This window comes from Canis lupus, chromosome 11, assembly GCF_003254725.2.
Source record: "Canis lupus dingo isolate Sandy chromosome 11, ASM325472v2, whole genome shotgun sequence".
NCBI lineage: Eukaryota > Metazoa > Chordata > Mammalia > Carnivora > Canidae > Canis > Canis lupus.
In genome coordinates, this window is record NC_064253.1 from 20,764,309 (window position 1) to 20,788,538 (window position 24,230).

Here is a 24,230-nt window from a genome sequence, read left to right on the forward strand (position 1 = left end):
TTTTTTAAAAAAATATTTTATTTATTTATTTGAGAGAGGGAGAGAGAGAGAATGAGCAGGAGGAGGGGCAGAGGGAGGGGCAGACTCCCTGCTGAGCTGAGAGCCGACGTGGGGCTTCGATCCTAGCACCCTGAGATCATGACCTGAGCAGTAGGCAGTTGCTTAACTGACTGAGTCACCCAGGTGCCCTGAATAGGAGTCTTTTAATAAGTATTTTATTTTAAGATTTATTTATTTATTTGAGATGGGGTGGAAGGGGAGGGCAAGAGGAAGGTGAGAGAATCTCAAGGAAAATGCCCTGCTGAGCACAGAGCCCCACGCAGTCTCAATCTCATGACCCTAAGATCCTGACCAGAGCCGAAATCAAGGGTTGGATGCTTATAATCGACTGAGCCACCCAGGTGCCCCTTAATAAATATTTTAATGTAAGACATAACATGATACAGAGAAGTGCAAATAATAAATGCACAGTTTTTAAAGAGATTTTATTTATTCATGAGATACAAAGAGATAGAAGAAGATACATATAGGCAAAGGGAGAAGCAGGCTCCCCGCAGGGAGCTGATGTGGGACTCAATCCCAGGACCAGGATCATGGCCTGAGCCAAAGGTAGACGCTCAACCACTGAGCCACCCAGGCATCCCAAATGCACAGTTTTTTTTTAAATAATAAATTTATTTTTTATTGGTGTTCAATTTGCCAACATACAGAATAACCCAGTGCTCATCCTGTCAAGTGCACCCCTCAGTGCCCGTCACCCAGTCACCCCCTCCCCCTGCCCTCCTCCCCTTCCACCACCTCTAGTTCATTTCCCAGAGTTAGGAGTCTTTATGTTCTGTCTCCCTTTCTGATATTTCCTACCCATTTCTTCTCCCTTCCCTTATATTCCCCTTCACTATTATTTATATTCCCCAAATGAATGAGAACAAAAACGTTCGTCCTTCTCCGATTGACTCATTTCACTCAGCATAATACCCTCCAGTTCCATCCACGTTGAAGAAAATGGTGGGTATTTGTCGTTTCTAATAGCTGAGGAATATTCCATTGTATACATAGACCACATCTTCTTCATCCATTCATCTTTCGATGGACACCGAGGCTCCTTCCACAGTTTGGCTATCGTGGACATTGCTGCTATGAACACTGGGGTGCAGGTGTCCCGGCGTTTCATTGCATCTGAGTCTTTGGGGTAAATCCCCAACAGTGCAACTGCTGGGTCGTAGGGCAGGTCTATTTTTAACTCTTTGAGGAACCTCCACACAGTTTTCCAGAGTGGCTGCACCAGTTCACATTCCCACCAACAGTGTAAGAGGGTTCCCTTTTCTCCGCATCCTCTCCAACATTTGTGGTTTCCTGCCTTGTTAATTTTCCCCATTCTCACTGGTGTGAGGTGGTATCTCATTGTGGTTTTGATTTGTATTTCCCTGATGGCAAGTGATGCGGAGCATTTTCTCATGTGCATGTTGGCCATGTCTATGTCTTCCTCTGTGAGATTTCTGTTCATGTCTTTTGCCCATTTCATGATTGGATTGTTTGTTTCTTTGGTGTTGAGTTTAATAAGTTCTTTATAGATCTTGGAAACTAGCCCTTTATCTGATACGTCATTTGCAAATATCTTCTCCCATTCTGTAGGTTGTCTTTGAGTTTTGTTGACTGTATCCTTTGCTGCCAAATGCAGTTTTTAATTAAAAATAATGATCATCACCTGGTCAAGGAATAGAACATTGACTTTGTGCTTTTTCTCAGTTGCAGTCTCTTTTCTCATGATTCTGACTTTTGTGACAATCTTTTTTTATTTGCCTCTCTTCATAGTTTTTTTTACTTATCTGTGCCTCTGACAAAGGACAATTTAGTTTAGCTTTGACGGCTTTTAGGCTCTACTTTTGTTCGACATTATGTTTTTAAGACTTAGAATACTGTGTGTAATTGTACTTCAGTTTCATTGCTGTATTCTGTTACCTGAATGTATCATGATGCTGAAAGACATTACAGTTGTTTCTGGTATTTGCTATTACAGCAAATGCTGCATGACTCAAGGAACATATGTCCTGATGCATGTAGGTGTGGGTTTTTATGGCGCATCTACCTAGAAGTAGAATTGCTGGGGCATAGGTAGGACATGTTTTCAACTTTTTAAGATAATGCCTGTTTTCCTTTTTTTTTTTTTTTTTAATGCCTGTTTTCCAAAGTGCATGTACCACTATATACTCTACCAGCCATGGGCAAGCAGTCCTGTTGCTCTACTTGGTCACTATCCTTTGTTTTTATTAGCAGTTTTAATTTTTCCCTGTTAGATTGGAATGTATTGGCATCTGAAAAACATGTACATTACTTGATTTTATTTCATTGACTTGACAGCTGATGTGAATGAACATCTTTTTATGTGTTGGTTGGCTATCTGGGTTCGCTTTTTGTTCTTGTTGTTGGAAATGCAAGAATATATATATACTCTTATAACTTAAATTTTTTTTTTTTTTTATCTTGGAGGTGCCTAAGTGGCTCAGTCAGTTAAGTGTCTAATTCTTGATTTTGGCTTAGGGCATGTTCTCATGGTTGTGGGATTGGGCTCCATGCTGGGCATGAAGCCTGCTTGAGATTCTCTCTCTCCCTTTCCCCAGGGCCCCTGCTCCTAAGCTCACTTTCTCTCCAAACAAAAACTAACACCCCCCCCTTTTTTTTAAAGATTTTTATTTATTTGAGAGAGAGAGAGAGAGAGAGTGCTTGCGCACAATTGGGGAGGCAGGTCAGAGGGAGAGGGAGAAGTAGACTCCCCGCTGAGTACAGAGCCCAACATGGGGCTCCATCTCAGGACCCCAGGATCATGACCTGAGCCAAAGGCAGACACTTGACTGAGACACCCAGGCACCCCCCATAAAACCCTTTTAATCTTAATCACCCAGTGCTCATCATGACAAATGCACCCCTTGATCTGCATCACCTGTTTCACCCCCGCCACTTGTATATATTTACCACATCTTCTTTATCCATCCATCAGTTGGTGGATGCTTGGGATTTTTGCATAATTTGGCTATTGTAGATAATGCTGCTGCAAACAATCAAGGTGCATGTATCCCTTTGAATTATTATTTTGTATTCTTTGTGTAAATACCTAGTAGTGTGATTGCCAGATCTAGGGTACTTCTAGTTTCTCCTCCTCCTCCTCCTCCTCCTCCTTCTCCTCCTTCTTCTCCTCTACTTTCTCTTTCCTCCTCCTCCTCTTCTTCCTCTTCTGACATTTTGAAGAATTTCCATATGGTTTCCTAGAGTGGATGCACTAATTTGCTTTCCCAACAGTGCAAGGGTGTTCTTCCTTCTCTAAATCCTTAACAACACCCATTGTTTCTTGTGTTGTTGATTTTAGCCATTTAGCCATTGTGGTTTGGATTTGTATTTTCCTGATGAGGAGTGATGTTGAGCATCTTTTCATGTGTCTGTTGGCTTATCTGGATGTCTTCCTTGGAGAAATGTCTGTTCATGTCTTCTGCCCATTTTTGATTAGATTATTCACTTTAGGGTGTTGAGTTTTATAGGTTCTGTATATGTTTTGGATATTCTTTATGAGATACATTATTTGCAAATATCTTTTCCCATTCACATAGGCTGCCTTTTAGTTTCATGAATTGTTTCCTTTGCTGTGCAGAAGCTTTTCATTTTGATCAAATTCCAATAGATTATTTTTTATTTTGTTTCCCTGGGCTCAGGAGACATATCTAGAAGGGAGTTGCTATGGCTGATGTCAAAGAGGTTATTGTTTATGTTCTCTGCTAGGATTTTTATGGTTTCAGGTCTCACTTTTGGTCTTTAATCTGTTTTGAATTTATTTTTGTATATTGTGTCAGGAAGTGGTCCAGTTTCATTCTTCTGCATGTTGCTGTCCTGTATTTCTAAAATCATTTTGTTGAAGAGACTTTTTCCCATTGGATATTCTTTCCTGCTTTGTGAAAGATTATTTGACCATATAATTGTAGGTTCATTTCTGGGCTTTCTGTTCTGTTCTTTTGATCATTGTGTCTGTTTTGCTGCCAGTAACATGCTGGTTTTGATCACTACACTTTGTAATACAAGTTGAAGTCCAGAACTTCAACTTGTGATGCCTCCAACCTTTTCTTTTTCAAGGTTGCTTTGGTTATTTGGGGTCTTTCATGGTTCCATACAAATTTTAGGATTGCTTGTTCTAGATCTGTGAAAAGTGCTGCTGGTATTTTGATATGGATTACATTAAATGCGTAGATTGCTTTGGGTAGTACACACATTTTAACAATATTTGTTCTTCCAATTCATGAGCATGGGATGTCTTTCCACTTCTTTGCATCCTCCAGTTTCCTTCATCATTGTTTTATAGTTTTTAGAGTACAGGTCATTCACCTCATTGTTTAGGTTTATTGCTAGGTAGCTTACTGTTTTTGGTACACTTATAAATGGGATTGATTCCATTTCTCTTTCTGCTGCTTCATTATTGGTGTATAGAAATACAACAGATTTCTGTACATTGATTTTGTATCCTGTGACTGCACTGAATTTGTTTATCAGTTCTAGCAGTTTTTGGGTGAAGTCTTACGGGTTTTCTGTATATAGTATCATGTCATCTGCAAATAATGACAGTTTTATTTCTTCCTTACCTATTTGGATACCTTTTATTTCTTTTTGTTGTCTGATGGCTGTGGCTAGGACTTCTAGTACTATGTGGAATAAAAGTGGTGAGAGTGGATATCCTTGTCTTGTTCCTGACCTAAAGGGAAAGGCTCTTAGTTTTTTGAGGATGATGTTGGCTGTGGGTTTGCAATATATGGCCTTTATTATGTTGAGGTATGTTCACTCTAAACCTACTTTGTTGAGAGTTTTTATCACAAATGGATTTGTCAGATGCTTTTTCTGTGTCTCTTGAAATGGTCATATGTTTTTTTAAAAAAGATTTTATTTATTTATTCATGAGAGACTCATGAGAGGCAGAGACACAGACAGAAGGAGAAGCAGGCTCCCTGTGGGGAGCCCAATGTGAAACTCGATGCCAGGACTCTGGGGATCACACCTTGGGCCAAAGACAGATGCTCAACCACTGTACCACCTAGGTGCTCCCGGTCATATGATTCTTATTGATGTGATGTATCACGATTGATTTGTAATGTGTTTGCACTTTTTTGAAGTGTTTTATTCAAGTTTCCTCTCTCAATTTTCTGTTGGATCTGTAAGTCTTTTTATTATTGATTTTTGGGAGTTCTTTATATATTTTGAATATTAGTCATTTGTTATGTGAGTAAAAAATGTCTATGATTTCATGTAAAGAGCATAACTTTTAAATTTTAATGTCACTTTTCAAGTGTATTTATGTTTTTTTTGGTATCTTTTAAAAAAAATTCTTTCAAAAGATGTTCTTTATTTTCTTCTAAATGTTACTTTTATTTTATTTTATTTATTTTAAATTTTTATTTTTATTTTTTAATTTTTTAAAAAAATTTATTTATGATAGTCACACAGGGGGAGAGAGAGAGAGAGAGAGGCAGAGACACAGGCAGAGGGAGAAACAGGCTCCATGCACCGGGAGCCCGATGTGGGACTCGATCCCGGGTCTCCAGGATCACGCCCTGGGCCAAAGGCAGGCGCCAAACCGCTGCGCCACCCAGGGATCCCCTAAATGTTACTTTAAAAATGTATCTGGGAATGATTTTTTTTTGTATAGGGCAAGATTTTTTCTTCTTAAGGATATCCAGTTGCCCTCATTCCATTTATTGAAAAAAGTTTATCTTTCCCTCACCAATCTGCAATTTGCAATGCTATCTCTGCTACCCCCTAAAATTTCCATATATTTATATATTTATTTCTGATTCCTTCATTCAATTCCACTGATCTTTGGCTAATGTTGCTCAATTTCACATTGTCTTAGTGACCATACTTTTATATTAAGTCTTGTTATTTGATAGGGAAAATCCCTCCAACCCTTTTTTTTCTTCAAGAGTTTCTTAGCTATTTGTGGCCTTTCAGACTTTGAAATAAATTTTAGAATTGGCTTGTTACAATCACCTCTTGAAATTATGATTGAGATTTTAGTTATTTTGTAAATCAGTTGGGGAAATTTGATATCATTCTATTATTCAGTATTTCAGTTTATTGACATGGTCTCTCCCCTTACTGTCTTTACTGTCTTTCATTTAGAGTTCTCTCCAGAGAAACCTTGTGTATTTTATTGATTTTATTCTTGGGTACTTTGAAAGATGCACTTGTAGAAGTATCTGGGTGACTCAGTCCTTTAAGCATGGAGTCTTGTTTTGGCTCAGGTCATGATCTTAGGGTTGTGAGATAGAGCCCTGCATCCAGCTCCATGCTGGGTGTGGAGCCTGCTTAAGATTCTCTCTCTTCCTCTCCCTCTGTCCCTCCCTGCACCTGCCTACCCCATGTACACTCTTTCTCTCTCTCTCTTTAAAAAAAGGAACAAAATAAAAAATGCAATTGTAAGTGGTATCTTTCAAAAAATAACTATTTTTTACTGTTTGTGCTGGTATGTAGAAATATAATTGATCTTGTATAATTTTTTTAATCCAGTAACTTTATTAAACCCTCATAAATTTTAATAATGTATCTTAACATATTCATTTAAATTTTCTCCCTACATGATGGTATAATCTTCTTTATTAGGGAAATACAAATCAAAACTACAATGAGATACCACCTCACACCAGTGAGAATGGGGAAAATTAACAAGGCAGGAAACAACAAATGTTGGAGAGGATGCGGAGAAAAGGGAACCCTCATACACTGTTGGTGGGAATGTGAACTGGTGCAGCCACTCTGGAAAACTGTGTGGAGGTTCCTCAAACAGTTAAAAATATACCTGCCCTACGACCCAGCAATTGCACTGTTGGGGATTTACCCCAAAGATACAAATGCAATGAAACGCCGGGACACCTGCACCCCGATGTTTCTAGCAGCAATGGCCACTATAGCCAAACTGTGGAAGGAGCCTCGGTGTCCAACGAAAGATGAATGGATAAAGAAGATGTGGTTTATGTATACAATGGAATATTACTCAGCTATTAGAAATGACAAATACCCACCATTTGCTTCAACGTGGATGGAACTGGAGGGTATTATGCTGAGTGAAGTAAGTCAGTCGGAGAAGGACAAACATTATATGTTCTCATTCATTTGGGGAATATAAATAATAGTGAAAGGGAAAATAAGGGAAGGGAGAAGAAATGTGTGGGAAATATCAGAAAGGGAGACAGAACGTAAAGACTGCTAACTCTGGGAAACGAACTAGGGGTGGTAGAAGGGGAGGAGGGCGGGGGGTGGGAGTGAATGGGTGACGGGCACTGGGTGTTATTCTGTATGTTAGTAAATTGAACACCAATAAAAAAAAATCTTCTTTATTTCTTTCAGATCCTTATACCATCTATTTAATTTCTTATCCTATTAATCTGGCTAGGACTACAGTGTACAGTACTGAATTGAAGTGGCAATAGTGGGATCTTTGTCTTATTTATTATATGGAAGGATATCCAGGATATCTTGTTGTTTCTCTTCTTTTCTCTTTTCTTTTCTTCTTTTCTTTTTTCCTGCTGCAGGTTTATTTGTACAAGTAGCACAGGAGAACACTAGCCTCATGCAGACAGAAGACCAGGGGTCATACCAGTCCTCATATTGGCAGATAGAAGCTTCTACACTGGAGGCTTTGTGGGGGCCTGGGAAACTCTGGGAGCTTGAGCTGCACCAGGCAAGGGGCTGGAGCTAGAATTTGAGCCTTGGCCTTGGCCTTAGCCTTTAGCCCGCAGAGTCTGAGACCCTTGGCAATGCAGGCATGAGCACATTTCCTGAGCTTGGCATAATAAATGTAGGCAAGTTGATTGAGCTTGTGGCTGCAAGCCTTTGAGATCTTGGGCTTGACCTCCTTGAGCTTGATGAGGCTCTTGACAGCCTCAGCACATGCACTCATGGCTTTGCTGTTGTTGGCCTGCATCTTACCAGGCTCCTCTTTTTATCATGGTTCTTGGAAAAATGTATGTTCCTCAGAAATGTGGGGTCTACCTCCTTAAGAGATTCATATCTTTGTGACTGGGGTTTCTTGATGGCATTTCTGGGCCATTTTCATGAGCGGTTGTGCATGGTGTTGTTTCTGGACTTGGCCACATCAGCACTGAAGTCCACAGATCCTGAAACGCTTAGGATCAGAATGGAAAATGCTGAAGAGGAACATTTTCAATGTCTTACCATGAAGAATGTGTTCTGTAGGTTATCATGTCATTTGAGAAAGTTTCTACTTTGCAAAGAGGAAACCATGAATGTGAATGAATTTAGAATTTTTTTTTCAATGCTCTTACTGCATCCCTTAAAATGCTCATATTTTTCCTCCTTTAATCTGATAGTGTAGTAAATCACGTCAATCATTTTTCCTAATGTTGAATCAGCTTTACATTTCTAGGATTAATCCAATGGGGTCATAATGCATTATTCTTTTTTGAAGCTGCTGGATTCAGTTTGCTGATATTTTGTTTAGGATTTTGGTATCTATATTGTCAGTCAACAAGGCTAATGATTTTCCCTCTCTTGACTTGATCGTGTTGAGTTTTGGTCTGAAAAGAGTTATCCTAGCACCACAAAATGAGTTGAGAATTATTTTGCTTTCTTTCTCTTCTTTGGATGTGTTTGTGTAAATTGGTGTTCAGTCTCCCCTAAACGTTTGTTGGCTTTCATTAGTGACACCTTCTGGGCCTCAAAGTTTTGAAATTTTTAAGATGTTGAGGTAATGGTAGTTTCCCTTAGAGCTGTGAGAAATCCTACCGTGAGGTCCTGTGTACTCTTCTTGCCCTAGCTTGCTCCAAAGGGGATCCATTGCAAAAACCACAGTATAATATCACAACCAGGGGACTGACATTGATACAATCAAGACACAGTATTTCCATCACCACAAGGATTGCACGTTGTCCTTTTAAAGCTACTTCCAGTTTCCTCCCACCTTTGTATGCTTTTTAAATCGCTGATGACTGTTCATATGTTCTCCATTTTTGTAATTTTGCCATTTCAGGAAGGTTACATGAACAGAATCATATAGACAGTTGACAACCTCTCGGTATTGACTTTTGTGCTCAGCATAATTCTCTGGAGACTCATTTAGAATTGTTGCATGTGCCGGTAGTGTTTTCATCTATACTGCTGAGTAGAGTTTGCCAATATGGATGTCCCACAGTTTGTTGAATTGTTCACCTGTTGAGGAACATCTGAGCTACTTCCAATTGTGGGCTGTTTTGAATAAAGCTGTTATGAATGTTTGTAAGTGGGTTTTTGTGTGAAGATAAGTCTTCATTTCTGTGGGAGAAATGCCCACGAGTATAGTTATTGGGTCAAATGGTAGCATATGCTGATTTTAAAAAGTGAAACTGCTCAGTTGTATCTGTACCATTTTACATCCCCCCTGCAGTGTATGAGTGAGCCAGTTTTTCTGCATCCCCACTAACATTTGGTTGTCACTAGCTTTTACTTTAGCAGAGTAGGACTTAAGCAATCTCATAATGTATTGTGGTGTTTCATTGTGGTTTCCATTTTGAATTCCCTTTTGGCTAATGATGCCCATATTTTCATGTGCTTGTCTACTATCTGTATATCTTCTGTGGTAAAATGTGTTAGATTTTAGAATTCATTTTCTCTGCATTTTCCAATTGCATTTGCTTACCAGTTTATTTACTATGGATTTTGAGTGTTCTTTGTGTATTCTAGATTCTAGTGTTTTGTTGGAGGGGTGGTTTGCACATGTTTTCTCCCGGTCTATAGCTTGTCTTTTCATTCTTCTAATAGTATGTTTCACACAGTAAAGTTTGTTATTCTGAAGAGTTCTAGTTTATCATGTTTCCCTTCATGGATCGTGTTTTTGGCATCAAAAAGTCCTGAAGGTACCCCTGATCCTGATGAGTGTCTATGTTTTTTTTTTTTAAAGTTTTATAGTTTTATCTTCAATATTTAAGTCCATCATCTGTTTCTAATTAATTTTTCTGTAAGATGTGAGGTGTAAGCTGAGGTAGTTCTTCTCCTCCTCCTCCTTCCTTCTCCTGCCTTCTTCTTCATCTCTTTTCTCTCCTTTTTCTTCCTCTCTTCCTCCTCTTCCTTCTTCCTCCTCTCCTTCTCCTTTTTTCCTCCTCCTCTTCTTCTTCCTCCTCCTCCTATAGAAGTCCAATTATTCTAGAATCATTTGTTGAAAGAGGCTGTCTTTCCTCTGTTGAATGACTTTTGAACCTTTGTCAAAATTCAGTGATGAGAACATTCCCAGTTACGTAGCCTCATTGTCATATCATCCAGGGTCCAGTCAGGAGGCTGAATCTGTACCATTTAAACAGCAGAAATTTATATAAAGAATCCTTAATTAATGTCAAGTGGTTAGCTACCAGGAGATTTAAGAGGATTTTTATGGAATCCCAAAATACCATGTGCAGAGAAGTTGCTCATACCCTCATGCAGAAGAATGGACCGTGAAAGAACTGGGGCTTAGGAAGTCACACCCCATCTCTCCACGAAGGGTAACATTCAAATCATTTCAAGGAGGGTACGGAGACTCTAGGGACACATGGCCTCCCAGTGTTGAAGATGCTTACTAGAGGCAGTGAGCCACCATTGGTTTGCTAGTTGGGGAGACAATTGCCTGAAAGGGTGTGTGGAGCTGTAGCAGAAGGGGCTGCTAAGATGTAGGAGTGTGGGCTGAGGGTGCCCATGATCCAGGTGAGGATGTGGCCTGGGGCATACCTGCCAGTGCAGCTGGGCTTGTGTGTGAGGGCTGCTGACATGAGTCCAGCATGTCTTGCCCACACCAGTCCTCTGCTTAAGGAAAAAGAAGTGTAAATGGATTCCAAAAGGACAGTGCCTTCTTGCCACTACTGACTCCTATTGTCCCCCAGAGCTCTCTGTACATAAAGCATAACCCTGAGGCAACCAGCACAGAAGAAGGGTTTCTAGAGTTCGCTCAAGTTTCACAATGCAGAGGAAAGAACAGTGGCAAACAATAAACTGGTCACTGGTATACCAGTTTTAAGGAAAGGTGTATTAAGGCTCTCCAGAGAAACAGAACCAAGAAAATATATGTACGAATGTGGGTAGGTGTCTGTCTCTGCTTTGTCTATCTAAAGGAATGGGTTCACATGGTTGTGGAGGCTGGCAAGTTGAAAACCTGCCAGGTAGGATGGCAGGCTGGAGACCCAGGAAGAGTCTGTGCTGCAGTTTGAGTCCAAAGGCAATTTGCTGGTAGACTTCTCTCTCCTTCTAAGGAGGTCCCTCTTTTTTTTTCTGTTAAAGCTTTCAACTGGGGGATCCCTGGGTGGCGCAGCGGTTTAGCGCCTGCCTTTGGCCCAAGGCGCGATCCTGGAGTCCCGGGATCGAGTCCCACGTTGGGCTCCCGGTGCATGGAGCCTGTTTCTCCCTCCTCCTGTGTCTCTGCCTCTTTCTCTCTCTCTCTCTATGTCTATCATAAATAAATAAATAAATCTTTAAAAAAAAAAAAAATAAAGCTTTCAACTGATTAGATGAGGCCCACCTGTACTATGAAGGGTAATCTGTTTTACTCAGTATTTAAATGTTAATTTACTAACAACACAGAAACATCTAAGATAATGTTTGACAAATACCTGGGTACTCTGGCCTAGACAAGTTAACAGTAAAATTAACAATTACAGAAGGCACTTAGCCTTTCACCATGAAATATGCTGCGAGCTCTAAGTTTTTTAAAAGGTTCCCTTTTTCAGGCTGAGGATGCTCCTTTCTGTTACTTGATTGCTGAGAGGTTTTTTTTTTGATTGTTTTAATCATGGTTAGGTGTGGAATTTTATCAAGTTCTTTTTCTGCTTCTACTGATATGTTCACATGCTTTTTCTGTTTTTACTCTGTTGATATGGTAAATTACATCGATTTTCAAATGTTAATCCAATCTTACATTTTAGAATAAATCCAACTTGATCATGATAGATGTATTATTCTATTAATATATTATTGGATTAGAATTGTTAAAATGTTGCTAAGGAGATTTGTTCTTGTTCTTGAGAGATAATTGTGTGTGTGTGTGTGTGTGTGTGTGTGTTTTCCTTCTAATGTTTTCTTGTCCAGTTTGATACCTATATATAATGCTTGCCTCATAGAATAAGTTAGGAAATGTTCTTCCCTATTTTTCTGGAATAATTTTTGTAGAGTTGGTACCATTTCGTAAATATTTGGCAGAATGTACCAATTGAAACCATCTGGCCTAGAGTTGTCTTTGTGGAAGTTTTCCCTTTGGGAATTAATTTTCTTCACTAGATTTAGAGCTATACAGGTAGCCTATTTCTTCTTGGGTGAACTTTGGTTGCTTGTCCTTTTTGACTAGAGTGAGAATTTGAAGACCTAAATGTGAATTTATATCAATATTTCCAATATGTATTTGAGTTAATAGGATTTTTCATGAAATTTTTTGAAATAACACTTTTATCTCTCTTCTCTTTTTTTTTTTTTTTTTTTTTTTTTTTTTTTTTTTTTTTGCACTTCTTTTAGCTCTTAGTATGACCCTCCTCCTTCTAGGGATGAGCAGTACACTGTGCCCAAGTACCTTGAAATGATGATTTTCTTTTTGGGATGTCTCCTGTTTTGTATATTGCTGAGACTTTTTTTTTTTTAAGATTTTATTTATTTATTCATGAGAGACACACACAGAGAGAGGCAGAGACACAGGCAGAGAGAGAAGCAGGCTCCACACAGGGAACTTGATGTGGGACTCGATCCCAGAACTCCAGGACCACGCCCTGGCCCTAAGGCAGGCGCTAAACCTCTGAGCCATCCAGGGATCCCCCTATAGCTGAAACTTTTCTTTTTATTTTTTTGCCGAGACATTTTTAAACTGCATTTGAGGCTTAAGGTTTTCTTTAAAGATTTATTTATTTTTTGTTTGAGGGAGAGAGAGAGAGAGAGAGAGAGTAAGGAAGGAGGGGCAAAGGGAGAGAGAGAGAGAATCTCAGACTTCCTAGCTGGGTGCAGAGCCCGCCTTGGGACTTGATCCCACAACCCTGCGATCACGACCTGAGCAGAAATCCAGAGTTGGATGCTTAACCAACTGAGCTGCCCAGGCACCCAAGCCTTACGATTTTTGAGTCACATGGGTGGTTTGAGTGTGGTCTGTGGATGTGATTACCAGTTCTCAGGGTCCCCCCACAACTGCTGCCCCCAGCCCCCCTGTGCTGAAGCAGTTTTCCTCCCAGCTCCCTGGGGCTGGGGCAGAGACCAGCCAGTAGACCTCTAGGTCACCCTTGGCCCAGGATGTAGCCCTCTGAAGCCCCAGCCCCTGTGGGAGGTGGGCTCCCGCCAGGCTCCCGCTGGAGTCAGTGCCCACGTGCCCACCAGGCTGTGGAAGGAAAGCTGGAGTTGGGCCGGACAGATGCGAGCTCTGGGGAAGCTGGTGGCCTCGCGGCCCTGCTCCTCGTGGGTTCTCTCTCTTCTCACCTCCTCATTATCCAAGAAGGTGTTCTCTTTAAACACATTTGCTCTCCTGCATTATTTTATTTTATTTTTTTTTCTCTCCTGCATTTTTAATGCTAGAATTGTTGGGGGTCATAGGATCTGCCATGTGCTCGGGGAGGGAAGCTGACCCAGGTTTGAGGAGGGAGACCACTAGGTCTCCCACCCTCCCACCCTGACCGCCTCTGCGATCTCCTTCCTCCCGAGGCGTGGGGCGGAGCGGGCACCCTCGGCCCTGTGTCAGCGGCCACTCCTGGCAGACAGGTCTCCATCCCGGGGGTCCTCCTGGGTCTTGCGGGCCCCGCGGGCGAGGGGGCCTGGGAGGCTGCGCCTGCTCGCGCCTGTGCGCCCCTGAGTGGGTGTCCCCGTTCCCTGTTCCTCCTAATCCGGAACGGGCGCGCTCAGCTTGCTGTCGAGATTTTAGAAAATAAAAACAACAAACAAATGTATAGAACCCCCCCAGCAACCCAGGTCTGCTTATGGTCCCAGAATTCGGTGGGGACCGCCTGGGCCCGGGGGCTGCTGCCCCTCCCGAGCATTCTTTGACGGAAATGTGAGTGTGCAGCGCGGGTGTCCTGATCCTGGAACAGGGTCGCTGTGGCCACCCGGCAGGGCGTGAGCGAGCGGAGGCGCCCGGGGGCCTTCAGAGGCTGCCCCGCGAGCACCGGGCGGCAGCTCCTTGCAGGGTCCCCGGGCCTTTCCGGGCGGCCGGCTCTCCCCTGTGCCCCGGGATGGCCAGAGGCTCGCGCGGTCTGCGCGCCGCCCGCGGTGTGGGTCCTGTGGTCGTGCCCCCGCACCGTCCCCGCCGCCGCCGCCGCCACCTCTTGTCCGCGGGCTGCGTTTCACGGGGGCGTGAGGCTCTGGCTCAGGAGAGGGCCAGTGGCCGGGGGAGAAGGGGAGCTGAGGAAGCAAGCTCATGTTCTTTGGGTAGACAAGGTGATAACTTCGTGCACGTAAGGTGCTAACCATCTGGACTTAATAATACAGTGTGCTATTTATTGCATAAAATAACATTTAATTTTTCCAACTTTGATAATACTTTGAGATGCAGGCATAGCCAGGCCTGGCTAAGAACTACAGCTCCAGGGCCATCTGCTCGCTACCCTCCAGTTTTCTCTCATGACCCACCGGCCCCTGCCTATTGGGGTATTTGGACCCAAACCTGTCCCAATCTTTCCTCTCAGCCCCCCGGGGGCCTGCCTGTGCCTTATTTCTCAGATCCCTGTTTCCTGTGTGGATATTCCCCTTTCTCCAGAAGCCCATTCTCTATCCTTGTCTGGCTATGTCCCCGTCTCACTACGTGCAGTCCCGGCTTATTTGGGCACCTCATTTGACTTGTCTCCTGCCCCTGAATCCCCTGATAGGAGCTCCTCTCTGGTCCTCACAGTCGCAGGGCTCCTAGGACAGGATCCGGACCATGTCAACCTCTGCCTGCCTCCTCTAGGGGGATCTGCTTTCTCTTTCTTTCCTCTGATGGCTCTTGGTGACGCCCTGTGGACACCTTCCTCTTGAGCAGAGTAGGGTGATCCCAGCTTCAGGAATCTGGGTCCTGGATGCACATTCACTGTATGGCAGCTTCTCTCTTTGCTTCTTCCATGTAGCATGGGCAGCCTCAGCATCCAGGGCCGTGGCTGCAGATGGTCTCCAGAGCGCAAAGGATGCTGTCTCTCCCATAGCCACATGGTGCTGGCCACGCTGCCCCTTCACCGAGCCTCCCGTCATGTGGTTGTCCTGCCTGTGCTGCCAGCATTCTTGCTGTTCTCTCCTGGGCCAGCCCTTTATTTTGTTGTTTCTGTTGGCAGGCAGGCCCTCACGTTGCTATTGCTCACTTGGGCCTTCCCAGTGACTCCCACTTCACATCATCCAGAAATGGATGGACTTCACGCCAAGTCCACTTGCTTGCATGTCCCATGCAAGCAATCCTGTGGATTCTGTGTGTCAGCGGTTTTTCTTGGGTCCATTTGGTTCCTGCAGACCATGGGCTCCACGTGGGCAGGCCATGGGTTCAGAGATGGTGTTTGGAAAATGGTGGTTGAACAAGAGAGTGGCCACACGGTGAAGGCCGTCCGGTGTGCTGGTTGTGGGCAGAGCCGAGGAGTTGGTCCTCCCCCGAGGCCTCCCGAGCAGGGCTGCGTGGGGTGGGTGCACACGTCGTGTACAGAGATATGTATCTCTGAGTGGCCTCCTTACAGCCTGCTCCGGAGGGAGTGGCTGGATCACAGTATAGGATGGAAAGTTCTGCTACCTGTCTGCGGTGGGTCCTGTTGCGGGCTGCACTTTGGCCACCCCCCGCCCCCACCGCCGGCTGGCCTGGGGCTGGAAAGCAGAAAGGACATAACCAGAGTGTGCGTGGTGATAAGCCTGGCCTCTGTGGGCAGCGAGAAGCTGACGACTGCTGTCTGCTCTCTACCCAGAGTTTTGGGCTTTTAATCATGGGCATTTCCTCTTGCTTGAACCCCAAATCTTGAGGGCTATTCTGGGCAGTTGGCTTTCCTGAGGAGGTAGTTAAAGCAGAGCAAGATCCCTCCCACACGTGGGCTGTGCCTCTAGGCAGTGTGTGGGGTAGTGAGGCTAGAGCTGCGCCTCTGACTTGTGTCGTGTGGGTACTGCAGGTGGCAGGTTTCATGGTTAAGAGCACGTGTCTTGGCCATGTAGACTTGAATTTGAATCTGGCTGTGTTGCTCTGAGCTTTCATTTTCTCCTCTGAATTGGAGATCACACCAACAGCTACCTTGCTTGGATAATGGTAAGGTTTATTTATTTTTATTTTTTAAAGATTTTATTTATTTATTTGTGAGAGACACACACAGAGAGAGAGAGGCAGAGACACATGCAGAGGGAGAAGCAGGCTCCGCACAGGGAGCCTGATGCAGAACTCGATCCTGGGACTCCAGGATCACGTGCTGGGCCAAAGGCAGACATTCAACCACTGAGCCACCCAGGAGTCCCCAGGTTTATTTTTTTTAATTTAATTTTTATTTTTTTAAAGATTTTATTTATTTATGAGAGACACAGAGAGAGAGGCAGAGACATAGGCAGAGGGAGAAGCAGGCTCCATGCAGGGAGCCCGATGTGGGACTTGATCCCAGGACCCCAGGATCATGCCCTGAGTCAAAGGCAGACGCTCAACTGCTAAGACCCCAGGCGTCCCAACAGTAAGGTTTCAAACTTGTTCTTATTAAGTGTTCATTGCAGCACCTGGCACATAACAGAGCATTCCTCCAAGAAAGAGGAGGAGCCGCATCTTGTTTATGTCATTGTGATGATTAATTTTAGTGCCAACTTGGCTGGATCATGGTGCCTAGAGAGATATTTGGTTAAACGCTCTTCTAGGTACTTCTGTGAAAGGAGTTTTTGTCAGTGAGATTACCATTTAAATCAGTAAACTTGGAATAAAGCAGATACCCTCCATGGTGTGGGTGGGCCTCATCTAATCAGTGGAAGGGCTTAAGAAAAAAAGACTGACCTCCTTGGAAGAATTTAGCTAACAAATTGCCTTTGGACTCAAACTACAACCCTTTCCTGGATCTCCAGCTATCAGCCTACCCTATAGACTTTGGACTTGCTGTCGTCCCTAATTGCATGAACTAATTCCTTAAAATCTCCCTCTTCTCCCCACTTAACGCACATGCACATGCACATGCACACACACACACAGGCACACACTCTATTGGTTCCATTTCTTTGGAGAATCTGCACTAATAGTCTTGGTGCCATGGACATGAAGCTCACCAAGGTCAAGGATTGTGTCTGCTTCGTGCAGCCCTCTATCCCCCACACCCTGCACGGTGCTCACACATAGTAGGTGTGCCACACTGGTAACCTGGTGATTACTGAGCACTTTATACATTCTGCAACTTAGCTGGATGGTCTGCCCTGACAAGAATACAGAGTCACTGGAGTTATGCGTCGGTTAGAGCTGGTGCTAGTTAGAGTGTGGTGAATTGTAAGCATCGACCAGGATAGGTGAAGAGAAGTTTTGAACCAGATGTTGGTTGTACATGTTGGGAGCTGAAACTTCAACATGAGGGAAGGGAGTTCTAGGGTCAGATGCTTGCCTTTGTCCACAGCTCTTTGGAGCAGGCGAGAGGAGAGGCCACTTCCCTTTGCCCTTTGAGAACCTGCAGGATGATGGAGAATGAGAAGAAGCACCTGCGTGGTCCTGCCTTAATCCTTTCTCACTTTACCAACTGCACACAGACTGGCAGGAACCGAAGTTCACTTTTCTCAAATTTTATTGTAAAATCCTCAGAAAAAGAGCATTTACAATGACAATACTTTACGATAATTTGTGAATTGTCTTCATATCAAGTGGTACTGCAATTACACGGTGTGTTCAATACTGTGCAATACATCAAAGTAAACATAAACTTATTTCAAATGCCACATACAGTTACTGTGTTGGTACAAATTTCTACTAAAGTTGATGTATTAAAAATAATTTATATATACTTTATAAAGAAAAATTCACATGTATAGTAATTACAGGAGGCCTTTTGAGAAATACTGGTGATTACAGAAAATATATTTTGGTGTCTACACAGCAGCTCAAAATAATGTATCTGCCTTGAAATAAGAAATCTGAAAGAATTCTGAGGCAGGAGAGGATGAGAATCTTAACGGGATGAAGGATGTGCCTGTGACTTTGTATCTTGAGGGCCATTCCGCTATCCTAGAGCATGAAACAGTGTGTGTGATCACTCCAGCCACACGCCACGCCCACTGCCATCTGAGATCACTTCATGTGGCCTTCAGAAAGTGTGACACGCAGCAGGGAGAACAGTGGGTGTGATGGGGCCAGGCCAGGCATGGGGGCGGGCCAGCGACAGGAGCCAGCCTGGGTGTGCCGTGGGGTGTGGGGTGGCAGCTTATGGACCTGTTATCCCGCACCTCTTTGAAGCAGCTAAAGTAGCAAGGGACCCGCAATTCTTAAGCCTGTTGCAGATGTCACCCTGGGGAGTGGACAAAGGTTTAGATTTAGGGAAATTTTCTCATGCAAGAGCACTCGGGCCCCATGATCAGCCAAGACTAGTTGCGCTTCCTCAGAAACGAAGCTTCAGTCTTGAAGAGTGTATCCTTAAGAACTCCGATCCTGTCATGGTAACATGTGGTGAGGTCACCATGCTTGGGGTACATGCGAGGCAATAGTTATTGCTTTGTGGAGTGCAGGCTAACCCTTCTAGAGCCCTCTAGGATATGGCTCACATTCTCTAGAGCCACAGAAGAAAGAGATATTTCCACATTAGTCAAGACGAGCTTGGAAAGAGGGGTGTGTGAATTGTGGGTTTGTCCAAGAACAATAATAAAAAGTACACGGTCAACACTCGCTGCTGGCTAACGAAGCCTTGCTGTCAGTTTTGGAGGCCAATCCCTTCTCTCCCCATATTTCCATAATTTCACATATTGTGTTTGCTTAAATCCCTATTGCTGCCCACAGCTCCAAAGAAGGCGTGAGTCCATGTTTGTTGGGCTCCCGGTGTCAACAGTGTGGCTGGTGCCTAAAGCCTGCAGACTCCCAGTAGATGCTCACATTCTCAAGTGACCTGGCAGGTAATCTGGTGTAGACAAAAGCAGGAAGTGGCTTACACTCCACCAGGGTTTTGGGGTCTTGTAGTCACATCTTGACGACAGGCACCATGTATTTTCTCCTTTGAATCTTCTAAGCCTCTCCCTGTTTTATAATCTCTACAATTTGGGAGAGAAACCACAGCAGCTTGTGACTTTATTGAACAAAACTGCTCTGCCTACATGCTAGTCTGGGAGCAAACCGAAGCCAAGAGCTATGAGTGACTTCTTATTTGGACTTCAAAGCAAGATAGTGGCATAGGTCAAGGCCATTGGGAGGGCTGGTGCGACAGCAGGTCAGTTGCCCCTCACATCGTAGGAGCTGTGGCACGGTTCATGCGCAGGAGGCCTGAGGCATAGGAGGGGAGCCAGAAATGCAGACAGTAAACTGGGAATGAGAGAGGTATCGCTCGGGCCCCCTAAGGAAGGAGGCTTGGTGTGTGTGGGGGGGCAGGTGGCGGTCATCACTATCTATATTCCTGTCCAACGGTTTCTGTTGACAGCAATCCACTTCCCTGATGATTGTGAGTTGGCTCTGGTCTTGGTCACCTCTTTTGGAAGGGCTGTGAACTAGGGCATGGGGGGGTCATGATTCTGGGTAGAAAAGGGCCATGTCCCTGTGGGTTCTGACTGTACTTGGAGTAAGATGTGGGGTTCTGGGTGGGGGAGGACACCAAAAGACTTCATGTCAGCATTATCATCAGCCTCTGTCACCACTGGGCTCCCTGGGTGGGAGCGGCTTTCAGAGGGCGGGGTGCAGGGAGGAGAAGGTGAGGTAGATCGGTATGAGTGAGGGAGGGGGTGGGAGTGGCATCAGTAATCCGGAGGCTTCCTTCCAGAGGGGAGGACCTGAGACAGAGTTGTGGGATGTGGTGATGAAGATGGTTCAGCGTCTGCGGTATTTGAAGGAGGCACACAGTGAGAAATGAGTGGATGACATCGTAAGCCCCTGGTAGAAAAATATACCCAGAATGGATCTGTTTCATGTCTCCAATCTGGATTCTCCTTTAGTTCACAGGTTATTGGTCAACAGAAGAGAAGTTGTGGCCGCACAAAGCCAACTTCTTTGGGCTGCTCTCCTAAAGGAAGTCTCAGCAGTTAGGTTGGCCAGGGCAGCAGGCTGGTCTCTGCTTTATTTGGGGTTGAGAGCTGTCCTCCGGGCCCTACCTGGAGCTGGGAGCCCTTGTCTGCACAGAGGAGCAGAAGGGAAGGAGATGGCTGGGGTGCAGTGGGGTGGAGATTGTAAGGGCTGAGTTTCTGTCTTTGCTCATGATGCCTCTAGATCCAAGTTCCTGGAGCTTGGTATTAGTGGTTGGCTCCAGCCAGATTTCACTGGGCTCTTCCAGCTACTTCATGGGCTCAGGGAAGGTAGTAGGATCCTCTAGTGACTGGGAGACTTTGGGAAGAAGCCTAGGCCAGCCCCAGGTGGGGTTTCTGGGGTGAGGATGGTGGGATTTAAAAGGTGTTTGCTCCACACCCAAGCCTCCCATGCAGAAAGTCCATGCAGTTGCCTGGAAACTAACCAATCCCTCTTACCACCATCAATCTGTGGAGGGCTGGGCGGGCTTTTTACACCCAGAGGCTCCATGTGGGGTTCTGCTCATGTGGGCAGAAGGAGCATGCACACTTCTGTTTCCAGTCTTTAATGTCAGCAAAGTTGTCGATTATTTGAGTTGTTACAGGAAAAAAATATACTATGTTAAATTTTTGTGAAATTTTACTTCAAAATTTAGCAATTTTGAAATAGTTCATTATGAAAGTGGCTTTCTTATGTAAGATGAATGCTTCTGTAGTGTGACATATTATTAGTCGTTAGCTGATCTGTGTTCAGCAAAAGGATTGCTGGTGGGATCGGCTGCAAGGCTCAGCTACTGTGGTAGTTTCTTACACCTGTGACTTTCACACAGTGTTCCAGGGAGCCTCTTCTGGGGCTGGAAGAGGCAGGGGGCAACCTGGCCAGCTCTTCGCCTGCCTCCCACCCCAGCAGTTTTGTTGGTTGCCCTGCAGAAAAAGCATGTACTCTCTTGCCTTTGTGACTTTACAGATTTCACAATTTTCAAGTCTGCATTTCCCTGCTCCAATTCAGTAGCGTGCAGAACCCCGGCCGTGGCCCTGAGCCAGCATCTCTGGTAAACCACATGGTGAGTTAGCGAGAGGCAGAGACATTTTTCAGACACTTAGAAACGCAAGGAATGGGGCAAAGCAATGGCTGCCACAGAGTCACTCCCAGTGCAAAAGGCTAGTGAGGATTGGATGGGTCTTTGATTTTTCAAACCCTGTGACCCAGAGGGGCTAATGCTTTGGCCTGGCAATTGCTAGGCTCTTCCTCAGGTAGTCTCGGAGACTTTTTTTTTTCTGCTAGGGGCTGCCACCATGTGGATTTTTCCAAAGGGAGAAGTTGATGAAAGTTGGAGAATTTCTGTGATATAAGTGGGAGTTTGGAAGTGAATGTGTCAAGACACTGAGAGAGGAATAAAAAGAAAGGGTGAGTGGTGTTGCCTGTCCATCCCAGCTCTTGTGAGACTGATTATGTGGCTTTTGAAGTCCATTCCCCTCACCTGTAGCTCCATATTTTACCTGTACCCAAATCTGAAGTATGCCATGTGCACATCTGGACAGGCTCTTGGGAGCTGGAGGGGATGAGTGTTTGGTGAACCAAGACACATGGGACATGCCAGGAGACTAGATGATTTCAGGAAATCGGGGCAGGTGGTGGGGAGGCCGGGTGGGGCTGGGCAGTCAGGTGAGTCTGAAAGGGAGCTGTGCATATATAGAGCAAGGCAGGCTCTCCGTCTTCCATCTTCTCCTCCACGGGGCTGGTGATCGGCGGCACAGGAAAAGCATGGCCATGTTGCCAGGTGAAGGGAGCTATGCTGGCTGAGGTGTCTGGGAAGGGACCACCTCTTCCAACTTCAGAGGGCTTGAAATATGATCATTTAAGCCAGAAAGCACGCAAGTGTGTTTTGGCTGCTGCAGTGAGGAGGAAGGAAAGGGGTTTCTGGGACCCAGAGAAGCCTCTTCGTGGCTGACATTCTCTAACACGGGCTGTCTTCCCTGGGCTGGCTGGGTTATAGTTCCTTGGTGCCTCCCTGCTAGCCCGGCAGAGTCTGAGACACTGGGGATCATGCAGCACTGCCAGCCTGTATCCTTCTCCCTACCCACTCCCGGCATCCTTCTGAGTGTGGGCTTTGCAGTGTGTTACTAGGGATAGAAGGGCCCACGTATAAGAGAATCCTGGACTGTACTATCTGTGCCATGTTGATGGAGGGACTGGAGTCCTAGAGCTGAGTGTGAGGGCCACAGGCAGAAAAGAAAAGGATTTTTAAAACAGCCTACAGAACCCACCTGGACCCTACAGGTATCTTTGGGGTGTCTGTGTTGCACCTGGAGGTCACTGTTCTGTAGGCCACCCCCACTCTGCTTGGCAAGCCCAGTCTGCCCTGAAGCTGGAGTACTGGGCCTGGCTAATCAAACCTCCCCCTTCAGTGATAAAAAGCAGGCACGCAGGGTGTGTCCTGGTCTCTTTGCATCCCAGCCCGGAACAAAGTCTTTGCCAAGGTGGTAGCCAGATCTGCGCTTGGGGCGTCCATGGTGTGGAGGGTCCACTATTCTTGGATGATCGTTGTTCTTTCTGGCTGTGGGGTGTCGGGGTGGTGACCCTTAGAGACTTGGCCTAAGGCAGGGAGGAATAGAGCTGGACGGCGGAGAGCATCTTTCTGCTTACTAGCATTTCAGATTATAAAAAATTATCTTTTAATCAAAATTTCCAAAATAAAGTAAGTGATTTCCCCATCCCCCAAGATGCAAGAAGTCTTGTCGGCTCTCCCGCAGGCTGACACCAAGTCACATGGAAAGAAAAGCACGAAGCAGCTGTGCAGAGAAGAGAGGGTTCAGGACGGGGGCAGACGTGGCTCTCATGCCTGGAGCCGCAGCCCTGCTCCCGGGAGCCTGTTTCTGGGCCGGCCTTCGGGCCGCTCGTCAGGGCGAAGTCTGGCCGGACCCGGCGGTGAGGGGCAATGAGTGCATGAAGGCAACCGACAGAAGTGTCAGCCCGGAAAGCCAGAGCTCTGGTTCCACGGCGTCCCCGGGTGACATGGTGTGGAGCTGGGCACAGACATGATTCCTTTACACAGCAGCATGTGTTCTCACCGTAGCTCAAGGCATAAATCATACTTCCCAATGAAAATCCCCAATCTGGTTAGCAGCGCATACCTTATACTAGGAAACTTGCAGGGAGACCAGTGTTGAACCACGAAGCGAATACAGGTTTTGCTTTTGTCTGTAAAAATGTACAGGGCGCCTGCTTGGGGCTGCGGAGTGAGGACTAGGAGCTCGGGGCCTGGGCTCTGCGCCGGGCGCCTTCATACCTCGCCCACCCACACGGCCGTGGTCCCCCGCCTTACGCCCGACACCTCGCAGTGCAGGGTGCTTTGCCTCCCGTTGATGAGAAACAGCGACTCCTGGGCGGGCGTGAGGAGGTACTGCCCGAAGAGCCCGCTGTCCCTCACGATCCTGCGGGCGCCCCCCCAAGGCTGGGCCGGGCCCGTGGGCGGCTCCTGTAAGTTCTTCAGGGCGCCCATCTGCCCCGTGGACAGCTCCAGGAACAGCAGGTCTGGCTCCATGTCCGCACTGGCATAGACATAATACTGATTGCCCTGCGTGAAGGAGGGCTGGAAGGCCACGTCCGAGACGCCCTGGCTCAGTGGCAGGCTGTAGAGGGTCTGGATGTGGCCCTGCAGCGTGATCTCCTGCACATGCAGCTGGGGGCTGCTGGGGGCGGCACTGACCACGAAGCGCCCATCGGGGGACACATGGGGGGTGCCAGTCACATCGCCGTTGGGGCCCACCACGGAGTCCGTGACGCTGTCGAGCAGTAGCTGGGCCGCGGAGGCCGGGGGGCTGTCCTCCCGGCACTGGATGAAGAAGTAGCCGCCCAGGTGGCTGTGGGCCATGGCTCGTGGCACGCAGCCGTGGCTCTGGAGGCTGATGGTCTTGAGGAGCACCAGTGTTTCCAGATCAACTTTGTGCACCGCGGGGTCCGACTTGTTGAAGATGAAGCCGAACCTGCCGAGGGAAGGTCTGAGGTCAGAGGTGGGCAGGGCATCTGTCATTCGCCTACAGGATTGCATCTTTTCCCTTCCCTGGACTGTAATCCTTCAGTGATCTAATAGCTTCTTAATTACATGTACCATCCTGCAGGGCATGGCTTCTTCCCT

General features: G+C 45.7%; 1 protein-coding gene and 1 pseudogene across 6 annotated transcripts in view; both read right to left on the reverse strand.

The window, feature by feature from the left end:
* Positions 1-7,652: 7,652 nt before the first annotated feature.
* On the reverse strand, positions 7,653-14,367 carry LOC112650340 (60S ribosomal protein L29-like; annotated as a pseudogene).
* Positions 14,368-17,666: 3,299 nt separating this feature from the next.
* Positions 17,667-24,230, reverse strand: part of FSTL4 (follistatin like 4) — a 398,360-nt gene continuing 391,796 nt past the window's right edge. For 5 of the 6 annotated variants that reach the window (XM_025432162.3, XM_025432161.3, XM_049091764.1 and 2 more), the window contains one exon: positions 17,667-24,078. In XM_025432162.3, the coding sequence (XP_025287947.1) occupies positions 23,376-24,078 (703 nt within the window). In that variant the 3' untranslated portion in view covers positions 17,667-23,375. The remainder of the gene's footprint in view (positions 24,079-24,230) is intronic. The other variant, XM_049091765.1, reaches the window with a different exon arrangement.